General features: G+C 46.3%; 1 protein-coding gene across 4 annotated transcripts in view; it reads left to right on the forward strand.

Moving 5' to 3' along the window:
• PEX1 (peroxisomal biogenesis factor 1) overlaps positions 1–12448 on the forward strand; it is a 53984-nt gene extending 41536 nt beyond the window's left edge. The window contains exons 19-24 of one of the 4 annotated variants that reach the window (XM_040431180.1): positions 90–193; positions 900–1076; positions 1483–1722; positions 7651–7827; positions 8901–9028; positions 12284–12448. In XM_040431180.1, the coding sequence (XP_040287114.1) occupies positions 90–193; positions 900–1076; positions 1483–1722; positions 7651–7827; positions 8901–9028; positions 12284–12359 (902 nt within the window). In that variant the 3' untranslated portion in view covers positions 12360–12448. The remainder of the gene's footprint in view (positions 1–89; positions 194–899; positions 1077–1482; positions 1723–7650; positions 7828–8900; positions 9029–12283) is intronic. The other 3 variants (XM_040431181.1, XM_040431182.1, XM_040431183.1) reach the window with 3 other exon arrangements.
• The last annotated feature ends 807 nt before the right edge of the window (positions 12449–13255 follow it).

Consider the following 13255-nt stretch of genomic DNA (forward strand, 5'->3'; position numbering starts at 1 on the left):
CTTTATCATAAAGGGCCACCTAAACTGTATGGAGCGGCTGGACTTTTTATAAATGGTCTAACCCATTCTGCCTTTGATTATTCTGTTAGGAGTTTATGTTCTGGCAGCCACCAGTCGCCCAGATTTGATTGATCCTGCCCTACTTCGACCTGGCCGCCTGGATGAATGTTTGTACTGTCCGCCTCCAGACCAGGTCAGTCAGCCATGTTTGGAGTATGTTCGGCTATGTGCATATCGTGGTTCTGTTCTATAAGCTGAACACATCTATGGACTCATTCTGACTCGATGCACGTCAAAACAGAATACTTTTGAGCGAGGTGTCTCAGACTCCGCTGCCACGTCCATGCAAAGGGCCCACTATTAGATCATTAATAGTATTGCATATACTTTACCCCTGTGTTTCTGGGTTGTACTGACCTACTCACCTGTTTTATCATGAATTCTCAGATCTGGGAATAAGATAGGCTCAACAATGCTTAGGTGCATAAAAAGTTTACTAAACTAATAATAAATATACATACAAAAAATAACATCCAGAGAAAACTAAGTAACAGTCACCAAAGCTGTGAAGAAATGAGTGAAGCTCCCCCTCAACCAGTTCCCAACATGGGATCTGGCTGATGTCCGTATGATACAAAGAGAGGTAGTAATAGCAAGACACATCTTACCCTGATGATGTCCTCAATGGAACTCTTTCTTACATGCCTAGAAAGTTTATAGCAGTACATTTACTTCAGAACCACTAAAATAAACCTTGCCACACATCACCTCCACATCACTACCTAATGGCTTTCAGACTTCTCAGCACTCCCATCTCCTGTTATCTCCTTGGCTCAGGCTGCTGCTGTGTCCCTCATGATTTATACTGCATCTCTACTTGCTGTTTATTTTTTATACAGGTGTCTCGGTATGAAATCCTGAAAGGTCTCAGCTGCTCCATGATGTTAGACCGCGATGTGGATTTTCAGTACATTGCTAGTCGGACAGAAAACTTTACAGGAGCGGATCTGAAGGCCTTGTTATATAATGCTCAGCTGGAGGCCATCCATTCAAGCCTAGCACCCAGTGCACCCCAGGTATGAGCACCCCCCATTTCACTATCTCGCTCTTTTAGAAAATCCCATACCAGTGAATGGAGAGGATGCTGTGCGTGGTGCTCTCTGCATTTGCTGCGGGGCCTTGTTCTCCAGATAGGAGCGTGTCCCAGAGGTGGCACCCACAACTATCAGACAATTATGGTATATCCTAGTGATATGCTATAAATGTCAACATGGGACAACCCCTTTAAAGGAGTTTTCTCATGAGAACAGTCCTTGTCTGTATGCTGTGTAATGGCATATGAATGTCACAGAACAAATCCCCCACTCAGGGCCCCCTTTATGAGCGGGAATGCTGTGTCGGATGCGGCCCATCCATGCATTACATCGACTGCTTCCTCTTTTGTGTGTGTTTGCCAATGAGACATTAACTTACCTGTTTTAGGACAGCGGGTCTGGATCCGACAGTGACGCCAGCTTATCTTCAATGATTTTCCTGAACCACAGCAGTGCATCAGATGAATCTTCAGGAGAACCAGACAGTGCCCTGGAACAGTCCTTTACCTCCCTGGATATGGTGAAAATTCCTCCGGATGATTCAAAGTCCAATATATGGCGGCTTTATTTTGGCAGCTCCAATGACTCTGACTTGGGGAATGGCAGTTCAGATCAGGTACTAGCCTTGGTAAGATTGGGAGCACTATTGCATGTCCACACATGCAGGTGAAAGTGTTTATGGTCCATTTATCACATTTCTTCATCTCCAATAAAAAAAACAAATATATTATATATATATATATATATATATATATATATATATATATATATATACTGTATATTTTAGCCATGACATTAAAACTGCTTGGGTAGTATTGTCCTGTAAGGTACAATTTGGGAGTTCCGGTTCAGTGTTTTTCCAGCACAGATGACAATTGGAATGAGATCTCATGAATTTGGAGACAAGTCATCACCTTGCACCCTTTGTCATGTTCCCCATTCCTGAGCAATTTTTTCAGTGTGGTTCGGGCATTATCCTGCTGAAGGAGGCCACTACCATTCAGGGTCACCACTGCCATGAAGGGCACAATGTTTAGGTAGGTGGTACATGGTACACATCCAGGGCCGTCTTTAACATTGATTGGACCCTGGGCAAGAATTTACTTGGGCCCCCTGGATCCTGCCTTCCCACACCCTAAAAAAAAAGCTAAAATCTTATACTCATCTGTGTCCTTTCGCTGGCGCTCACTAGCTGCTGGAACGGCCCGGGATGGTGCAACGCAGATGCGCACACCTCACTGCTGTGCGTCCTGGCACAGGCGGGCATGATGACATCATCACGCCTGCCTGCGCTGGGATTTCACTACCAAATAGACCTCAGGCCTGTAGCCTATGACAAGTCTTGTCGCCATCTGCAAATTTTAAGGCGCAGTGGCGACCACTCTCCACATATAATTATATGTTACATCAGTGACATCACCGCTCTCCACATATAAGTGATATATTACATCAGTGACATCACCGCTCTCCACATATAAGTGATATGTTACATCAGTGACATCACCGCTCTCCACATATAAGTGATATATTACATCAGTGACATCACCGCTCTCCACATATAAGTGATATGTTACATCAGTGACATCACCGCTCTCCACATATAAGTGATATGTTACATCAGTGACATCACCGCTGTCCACATATAAGTAATATATTACATCAGTGTCATCATCGCTGTCCACATATGTGGAGAGCGGTGATGTCACTGATGTAATATATTACTTATATGTGGACAGCGGTGATGTCACTGATGTAGTATATTCCTTATAAGTGATATATTACATCAGTGACATCACCGCTCTCCACATATAAGAGGCTAATTACAGCACTGACGTCACCCCCCTATATGACGTTACAGATTACAGTTCGTTCTTTTGTATGACACAGGAGATTATAAATGCAGGGTGAGACATTAGACATGTGCCTGACACACACAAACTGTCTAGAGGGCGGAGCCCCGGGACATGAGCGGGCGGTGGGGTTGGTCTCCATACAGTATATATATCTATATGTACACGGGATGAGGCACCTGCTCCGCCGCTATCTGCTTGGCCACCGCTGACACCATCTTCCTTCTCTTGTAGCTGAGAGCCGTTGCTCCGCACACCTGAAGCCTCAACAGTCACGTGACTTTCGGTCGCGCTTCTGCAATCATATTGAGGGAAAGCGCCGGATGGGGGGCGGCCGCTGGGACGCGCAGTGCGCAGCTCCCATGCCCCGCCGCAATATTCGGCTACAGTGCGGCAGCCCTGTCACAAATGACGACAAGGCTAAAAAGTCCTGTTGGTCGCCATCTGGAGTGCTGCTTGGGCCCCCCAGGAGCAACTGGGCCCGGGGCAGCTGCCCCTTTTGCCCCGCGTTAAAGACTGCCCTGTACACATCCACTTTATGCCAGGGCCTAAGGTTTCTCAGGAGAACATTGTCCAGAGCATCATACAGTCTCCTCCAGCTTGTCTTCTTCCATTAGCTGGTGCCCTGTCTTTCCCACACATGCATCTAGCCTTTCACATGATATAATGGTTCATCAGACCAAGCCACCTTCTTCCATTGCTCCGTGGTCCAGTTTTGATGCTCACTGTAGGCGTTTTCAGCTGCGGACAGGGTTCAGCAGGGGCACTCTGACTGCTCTGCAGGTCCACAGCCTCATACACAGCAAGCTGCCATGTCCTGACTCCTTTCTATCATTGACAGCAGGAATATTTTCAGCAGTTTTTGCTCCAGTAGCTTCTCTGTGAAATCGGACCATATGGATCAGCCTTCACTCCCCTCATGCACCTATGAGCCGTGGTCGCTCATGACCCTGTCACCAGTCACTGACTCTCCAAGCTTGGACCACTTTTGGTAGGTACTAACCACTACCTACCAGGAACTCCCTGCAGGACCTGTCGTTTCGGATATGTTGTGACCCAATCTTCTAGCCATCACAATTTGGCACTTTTCGGAGTTGCTGAGATCCTTACGCTTGCCCATTTTTCCTGCTTCCAATACATCAACTACAAGAACTGACATGTTGCCTAATATTGCCCATCCTGATTTCCGGGGTCATTGTCACAAGATATTATTCACATCACCCATTTTAATGTTATGGCTTATCAGTGTACATGTGTAATATTCATGGATTCTGTAACGAGCGGTTACGTTCTTCCTTCAATCTGGCGTCCATAAGATCATCGCTGTATGCTGTGGTTCTTTGTATTACTCTTACCTATTGCTGTTTGCGTCATTGACCACTAATCCATTCATCAAATAATTGTCATATCCACAGCACATCTGTTCCGGTGAATATCGGGGCACCAGCTAGCATATATATCTAGATCCTTTCAGATCTAGAAACAAACCTTTCAGAAATTCTGATATCTACCTTCCTTCCAGCATTGCAGTCCCCTCATTATCCTCGCACAGTATAAAAAACCACAACCTTCCCCCCTTCCTCCCAAGCTGACTGTCCTAGAAGAACCATGTTCCTAACACCCCAAGACATATACAGGTTCTTCTCCAAAAATTTGCATATTGTGATAAAGTTCATTATTTTCTGTAATGTACTGATAAACATTAGACGTTCATATATTTTAGATTCATTACACACAACTGAAGTAGTTCAAGCCTTTTCTTGTTTTAATATTGATGAAAACCCCAAATTCCTATCTAAAAAAATTAGCATATCATGAAAAGGTTCTCTAAACGAGCTATTAACCTAATCATCTGAATCAACTAATTAACTCTAAACACCTGCAAAAGATTCCTGAGGCTTTTAAAAACTCCCAGCCTGGTTCATTACTCAAAACCGCAATCATGGGTAAGACTGCCGACCTGACTGCTGTCCAGAAGGCCATCATTGACACCCTCAAGCAAGAGGGTAAGACACAGAAAGAAATTTCTGAACGAATAGGCTGTTCCCAGAGTGCTGTATCAAGGCACCTCAGTGGGAAGTCTGTGGGAAGGAAAAAGTGTGGCAGAAAACGCTGCACAATGAGAAGAGGTGACCTGACCCTGAGGAAGATTGTGGAGAAGGACCGATTCCAGACCTTGGGGGACCTGCGGAAGCAGTGGACTGAGTCTGGAGTAGAAACATCCAGAGCCACCGTGTACAGGCGTGTGCAGGAAATGGGCTACAGGTGCCGCATTCCCCAGGTCAAGCCACTTTTGAACCAGAAACAGCGGCAGAAGCGCCTGACCTGGGCTACAGAGAAGCAGCACTGGACTGTTGCTCAGTGGTCCAAAGTACTTTTTTCGGATGAAAGCAAATTTTGCATGTCATTCGGAAATCAAGGTGCCAGAGTCTGGAGGAAGACTGGGGAGAGGGAAATGCCAAAATGCCTGAAGTCCAGTGTCAAGTACCCACAGTCAGTGATGGTCTGGGGTGCCATGTCAGCTGCTGGTGTTGGTCCACTGTGTTTTATCAAGGGCAGGGTCAATGCAGCTAGCTATCAGGAGATTTTGGAGCACTTCATGCTTCCATCTGCTGAAAAGCTTTATGGAGATGAAGATTTCATTTTTCAGCACGACCTGGCACCTGCTCACAGTGCCAAAACCACTGGTAAATGGTTTACTGACCATGGTATTACTGTGCTCAATTGGCCTGCCAACTCTCCTGACCTGAACCCCATAGAGAATCTGTGGGATATTGGGAAGAGAAAGTTGAGAGACGCAAGACCCAACACTGAGCTTAAGGCCGCTATCGAAGCATCCTGGGCCTCCATAACACCTCAGCAGTGCCACAGGCTGATTGCCTCCATGCCACGCCGCATTGAAGCAGTCATTTCTGCACAAGGATTCCCGACCAAGTATTGAGTGCATAACTGAACTTAATTATTTGAAGGTTGACTTTTTTTGTATTAAAAACACTTTTCTTTTATTGGTCGGATGAAATATGCTAATTTTTTGAGATAGGAATTTTGGGTTTTCATGAGCTGTATGCCAAAATCATCAATATTAAAACAAGAAAAGGCTTGAACTACTTCAGTTGTGTGTAATGAATCTAAAATATATGAAAGTCTAATGTTTATCAGTACATTACAGAAAATAATGAACTTTATCACAATATGCAAATTTTTTGAGAAGAACCTGTACATGAAAAGAGTCAGTATGATAACTGCACGGCAGTCGGCAAAGATAGGTGCATTGATTAGCATACAGTGCACACCTTAGGGGGAGCTGTCGAGTGGGTGCACCCATGGGCACCAGTTTAGTAGGACATCTAGCTAGTAGGACATCATCAGGCAAAGCTCTGTGTTATGCCTTGTGCAAGGCCTGAAGTGGTTAGGACTTGACACTGTCATGCATCGCTCCTTCAGGCTCAAACCATGTAGAAATGTTGCCTGGAGTGTTCCTTTGAACTTCCAAGTATTCCATATCTAGTGCAGCCAATGCATTTCTCACCATGTCGGCCCCTGTCCACTTGCATCATTAGGGCTTATGAGCACCATCATGGAGGGTACTGCGCCCAGGATCCACTTCTATGTGCCAGAACAGATTGCTGCTCTGACAGACCCAGCCCGTCCAAAACATTTAAATATTTAAATGGTTAACATATACTAATGCGTACGGGTATCCTCGGCTCCCCCCACACACACCCAATAACATGTCATTGAGAAGTGGAGAAGCTGAACCTTCAGTGATCGATTGATCACCACACCATCTTCATGGGACACTTTGCACTTAAAGGCATTTTCTGAGAATTTCATATTGTTGGCATATCCTCCGGATAGGTCATCAGTATGAGGTCGGCGGGGATCAGCTGTTCGGAGGAGCCGCAAGCTCTTAGGCCAGTGACGTCACGATTATTGGCAGGGTCGGACAGGGGACTAAAAGCGGCCCTGGAAAAAAAGGTAGAAGTGGCCCCATGTTGTAGGAGGGTCCAAATTGGCAGAAGGCAGGACAGAAGTAGGCAGGGCCAACATATGTAGGCAGGGCCAGCAATACATTAGTGCAGGGCAATATACCGCCCCAACTGAACCAAATATCACAATGCAGCAGAAAATACTGAAACCAGCGCCAGAGGATTCAACTGTATCGCTGTCCTGAGGACACTGATATAGTTGAATTCAGGAGGGCACCTGTGGCTGCTGACCAGGTGCATAAGAGAGAATCGGATCATGATGAATCTGTCTGGCAGCTTGGGTGGACCTCCTAGGCATTGGCACATCAGGAAATGTCCCTGAAGGGTCTATGGCCAATCTGCCCCTGATTATTCATCATATGGCCTAGGTGCAGCTCAGTCCCATTGAAGTGAAAATCCTGGAAAAACCCTTTTTAAAATTTGCTGCACAACTCCTTATCCTAGGGACTGTTAACCCCTTAATACACCAACATGTAAATGTGTGTCATCGGAAAAGTCATTACAATACAAAAAGAGGTTTGCCGAATGTGAACGGACAATCCCGGCTTCAGTGATGCGACCGACTTAGAACACAGACCATGCTAGGAAATTAATGCAGTAATCTGTGACGTATGAACAAAACGCCAAAGAACTCCTTTAACTGCAGGCGTCGGTGCATAATCACAGCGATATTGCGGCCATCACAGGTAACATGTCTTCCTTCAATTGTCTTTACAGACCTGCCACAGCTTATCTGGAAGCAATTCCATTACATATGATTTCACTGGCTTGTCTGTAGGAGAATTGGTGTCTTCCCAACCTCTAGTGTTCCTAACTTCCTCCGCACAAGAAGATCTCCAGGAGCACTGCCAGAATGCCCGTGCCGAGACCGCTCTTACCAACTACAAGAACTTGGTATAACCACCTCACCAATAGCTATCTAGCCCTTCATCTATAGATGCAGCTCAATTAGACGATGTAGTGGACGCAGAAGGTTTTGAGATATACCACCCATAGTGCAAGCAACATTTATAGCTGACAGAGCATTGGTACAACTTGGTAAAGGGATTGTCTCAGAAGAGACAACCCCTTTTAAAATGCAGACACCACAAATAACCCTCCGACAACCACTGATTTTGCTGGCAGAAGACATGGGCAACCAGGCATTTCCTCGGCCATGGCTGCTGCAGGTCAAACGTGGTATCCCATGGAGGCCATTGAGATTATTTCCATGTAATGTGGGGGCTGCTCGAGTCTGCCAGAGCGGGTGCCGCTCTCAATGGTAATAGAGGGGGATCTTGGGTGGGTAGGATCACCCTCTATGACATCTCTGTGCCCTTACAGGCCATATGGACATGAGTTGTCTCAGCTCTTGCTTCATTATTGCATAAGCTACCTGAACAGAGGACCCCAGAAGTGAAGTCTGTGCCTGTAATACAGCATAACTAAACCAGACACCCCCTTTAAGCTCAGAGGGGCCGATACATTGATGATTAAAGGCATCTTAGGTGTGGTAATAAGGACTAAAGACTTCAATAGGCACGCTAATGTCTTTTAGGGAGACTAAATAGACTACAGGAGTTGGGTCACATTTTGCTGGGCTCCTTCCCAAGGAGATCAGTGGTGGTAGCATTAGTCCAGGCTGATCAAAAAGATCATTTTGGTCACCACTAAAAAAGGCTGCATTCAACCTGTAGCTTTGCAGACTACTACATTGCAAGCCTGTCCTTGTCCTGATAATTGGCTGCCCAGCAGATCAGCGTCGGGTGAAAGGTTGTGCACCCCTGATCTATACAATGTGCCCATACACAGCGTTACCTAGTATATGGCAGTAATTATGAATAAACTACTAACCTCTTCTGAGTTGTCCATAGTACATCATCTACAAGCATCTCATAGTTTACTTAATAATAACTCCAAAAATGTATGTTATTTTAGATTATTTTTTTTTTTTATAAAAAAATATCTGTTTATATTTGATCAATCAGGAGGAGCCGCCTCACTGCCAGATGGAATCAAAGAAGAAAATGTGCGTTGGCCAAAAGCACCTTCTGGCAGCACTTGCCACTACCAGACCGTCTATAAGTGCAGAAGACTGGAGGTTCTTCAACCATCTGTAAGGAATAACTAATATAATATATATATATATAATGCTTTCAGTCCAAATCAGATTGCTAGAGTGGGAAAGAGACTGAATGAGGAACTATACTTACAGCTACCAGAGGGGGAAGGAGACTTACTGGTGGAGCAGGGGATGTAATAGACATATAGAGTGCATGCAAGAGGCTTTGAGAGTTGCAGGCAGAAAACAGAGAAATGGGTTATGTGACGCTGCCCAGCAGGCTGCCTATAATAACACAGATTAGCAGTGGTGCATGGGGGGGGGGGACAAAAAGAAAGAGATAAAAAAGATACTTTGCTGGAAACAGTGCAAAGTACCATATTTTTCAGACTATAAGACACACTGGACTATGAGACGCACCCAGGATTTAGAGGAGGAAAATAAGGAAAATATATTTTTATATTATACCATAGATCAGACATCAGATGAGACTCCCAAATTAGTCCCCCATTCTTCATTAGACCTCAGATCAGAACCCTAAGCTCCATGAGCCTCAGATCAGACCTCCCCAACCTACATCATCCTCGGCTCAGACCCCCACCGGCCTCGGCTCAGACCCCCACCGGCCTCGGCTCAGACCCCCACCGGCCTCGGCTCAGACCCCCACCGGCCTCGGCTCAGACCCCCACCGGCCTCGGCTCAGACCCCCACCGGCCTCGGCTCAGACCCCCACCGGCCTCGGCCCAGACCCCCACCGGCCTCGGCTCAGACCCCCACCGGCCTCGGCTCAGACCCCCACCGGCCTCGGCTCAGACCCCCACCGGCCTCGGCTCAGACCCCCACCGGCCTCGGCTCAGACCCCCATCGGCCTCTGCTCAAACCCCTATCTGACCTCAGATCAGACATAAAAATAAATAAACTTACCTCTCCTGCTCCGGACAGCGCTGTCACTCTGCAGATCCACTCGCCCTCCATGGCTTTTTTCCGACCCGCGCTGCACTGTGACCTGACGTCGCACAGCGTCAGGTGATAGTGTGCATTTACATGCACTACATCCTGATGCTGTAAGAGTCCAGAATAAGACCAGGGATGGTGAGTAGAGCCAGCACAGCGCTTCCCTCACTGCTCCCGCAAAGCGATGACTGTTTTAATAATGGAAGCGGCCATTGGCATTCGTACTATAAGATGCACTGCCACTTTTCCCTCACTTTTGAGTGTCTTATAGTCTGAAAAATACAGTTATTTTAAGATAGCGTTTAATAGCATTTTGGGACTTTCAATATAAACTTGGATAACCCTTTTAAAGAAACACTTCAGCACTCACCTATAATTCTGCTAGCTAAATAGGTATTCACATGGGCCGAGGATCAGGGCAGTTATCCTATGAATGCTTATTCCCGATAATTGGCCTGTGTAAATGCGCCATCGATCGCTCATTCGTCAGTTGTCAGCAGCACATCTCACTGTGTGAACATGGATATGCTGCCAACAAACCATGAATCTGTATGGGGATGAACGATCACAGTAGAAATCATTCATCCCCCCCCATACAGAGGGTATGATTGCTGCATGTAAACAAGTGGGCAATGATCAGGAATGAATGGTCTGTTCCCAGTCTTTTCCCAGTGTCTCGGCCCATACACATTTATGGCAGAGCCACAGAATACGCCTGAGACACCTCTTTATTGATTTAGAAGGGTAAAACTTGCCGCGGTGAATGGGGGATCACAGGGTCCCGGTATTGCAGCTAATTGAGGGTCACATTGGTGGGATCCCAACATATCAGGCATTTACAGCATATCCTGAGGATGTGCCACGTCTGCAAGATGGAAAGAGCCTTTAACAGTTACATCCTGAACTATTTCACTTTTGCTTTCTTAGCCCAGCAGCCATGTTATTTCTACCGGGGAAGTTTTTGCTTTCATTGTTTAGCTGTATTTAGTCCTTTGTGAATGAATGGCCGGTTGCAACCTGACCCCCCCCCCCCCCCCCCCCCCAAACACACAGGAAGGCAGTGTTATCTGTGCGTTAAACATTCTGTAGGCACAAGGGTGCACTTCTTCTTCTCTGGTGAGGTGACCACCACATTGCTCGTTCGATCGGCAGCACATTTACTCAGGCAGATTGTCGACGAACATTCGCAGAAACGTTCATTCCTGATAATCTGCCCGATATTCATGCAGTGTAAATCCACCTTCACTGTGAAAAACATTTGCACTGGAGTGTCTTTTTTATAATGTTTGTCCCATTATAACGTATACCTTATGCACAGGAGTGTATGATGGGTGGGTGTCCAACTGCTGGGGGCTCGTGTTCACCTGTTTGAATGGAGTGATAGACATGCATGTATGTCTGCAGTTCAATTCAAGTCTATGGGACTGATGGATATAGCTGAATACAAAGGGCTCATAGAGCTGAATGGAGCGTCGGTGCATACGCACGCCTGCTGCGCCATTAGGACGAGGGAACACGGGCCACTACTTCTCGTGATCAGCAGGGGCCCCAGCAATCGGACCCCCGTCAATCAGACACTTATTCCTTACCCTGTGGATAGGGGATAAGTTGCTATAATGGGACATCCCCTTTAGAGAGGTACACCTGCCTTTTAAATTGTTGAGATAATGCTAGAATATGCCATACCTTTATGTCACTTGTTATGATTGTGGGGGTGCGACCTTTGGGGGCCCCAAGATTGAAGAATGAAGGAGCCTGTTAGATCTGGCTACCCACAGTGCAGGGGATTTGAAGCACAGCTCCATTCACTGTTCCCTGCACAGTTGGGTGGCCAGGGGCGTCCGCATCCGCACTTCCGTTCCGCGGCCCCGCAAAAAAATAGAACATGTCCTATTCTTGTCCGCAGCCACAGACAAGAATAGGCATTTCTATCATAGTGCCGGCCACGTACGGTCCGCAAAATGCGGAACACACATGGCCGGTGTCCGTGATTTGCGGACCGCAAAACAGTTGCGGACGTGTGAATGGACCCTAAAACTGTGTCTAGGCCATAGCGCTGATTTATTCTCTAGATTGGTGGGGGTCACAAGTGTCACGCCCCCTACGATCATAGTGATGCCTTCACTTTAGAATATGGAAATACCCCTTTAAGTTATTGGACGGCTGTGAGTGCTATCATGATCTTGTAGATCTGAGGTGTTGTTCCGCCAGCTACAAGGGAGTGCAGAAGTAGCATTTGCAGGTTGCAGCTGGAGATTACAGGGTTTAAAGGGCAGCTGTCAGCAGTTTTGTACCTAATAAACATGCAACGATTCAGACAGTTTTATAACAGTTCACTCAAACTTGTATTTCCAGCTATGAAAAATTCCAAAATCCGAAGAGCTCAAGTGGACAGACGCACGGAAGAGGACAGAAAGTGACATTAGCCTAATTAATGCAATACTAATAATTTATAACGCAGACCGCTGTAATAAGCCACGTCATGTGTATAATTGGAATTAATAAATGTGTTTTATTTTTCATGAGTCAATTCTTATTTTACGTATAAAGGGAATTTGATATGAATAAAACCAGAGGCTCAGTGGTCGTCCTGGTGCACTGGGGTTGTGTCTTCTCCTACCTTTCAAAAACATGTGAACAGGTTAATAAGGCTTCGTATTATGGTCCATTCACACATCCGCAAGTGTTTTGTGGTCTGTAAATTGCGGATCCGCAAAACACGGATGGCGGCCATGTGCGTTCCGCATTTTGCGGACTGCACATGGCCGGCCCTGTGATAGAGATGCCTATTCTTGTCCGAGGCTGCAGATAAGAATAGGACATGCTCTATCTTTTTTGTGGGGCCGCCGAATGGAACTACGGATGCGGACATCTTTTGAAGCCACATTGAAATAAACGGGTCCACACCCGTTCCGCAAAATTGCGAAAAAAATGTGGATCCATACATGCGGACATGTGAATGGACCCTTAAAGTGGAGTAGTTCGTGAGACATGAGGTCGCTCCTTCTTCGCCCTTTTAGCATTTGAAAGCCCCTTGTGCAGAATGGATCTACACACGGTGGTAGTTTGTAAATGCTGAGCGTACCATGGGGCTTAATGGTGCACCTTATAGGAGACCCAACAATCACTGGATGAAAACCCGCAGGTTCTTCACCCCTCTGCAAACCAGCTCCACCTTCCAGAGTTTTAACTAAACCTAAAACAATGAAGCGGGATAGGAACACCAGAACACAGAAGGGTCATTCTAAAGGTAGTATGTAAATGACTATCAAATGAGTCCTTGATTAACGGCCATTCCCCCTCCCTCCTCAATACCTGTGTCCGGAG

The sequence above is a fragment of the Bufo bufo genome, chromosome 5 (assembly GCF_905171765.1).
Source record: "Bufo bufo chromosome 5, aBufBuf1.1, whole genome shotgun sequence".
NCBI classification, from domain to species: Eukaryota; Metazoa; Chordata; class Amphibia; order Anura; family Bufonidae; genus Bufo; species Bufo bufo.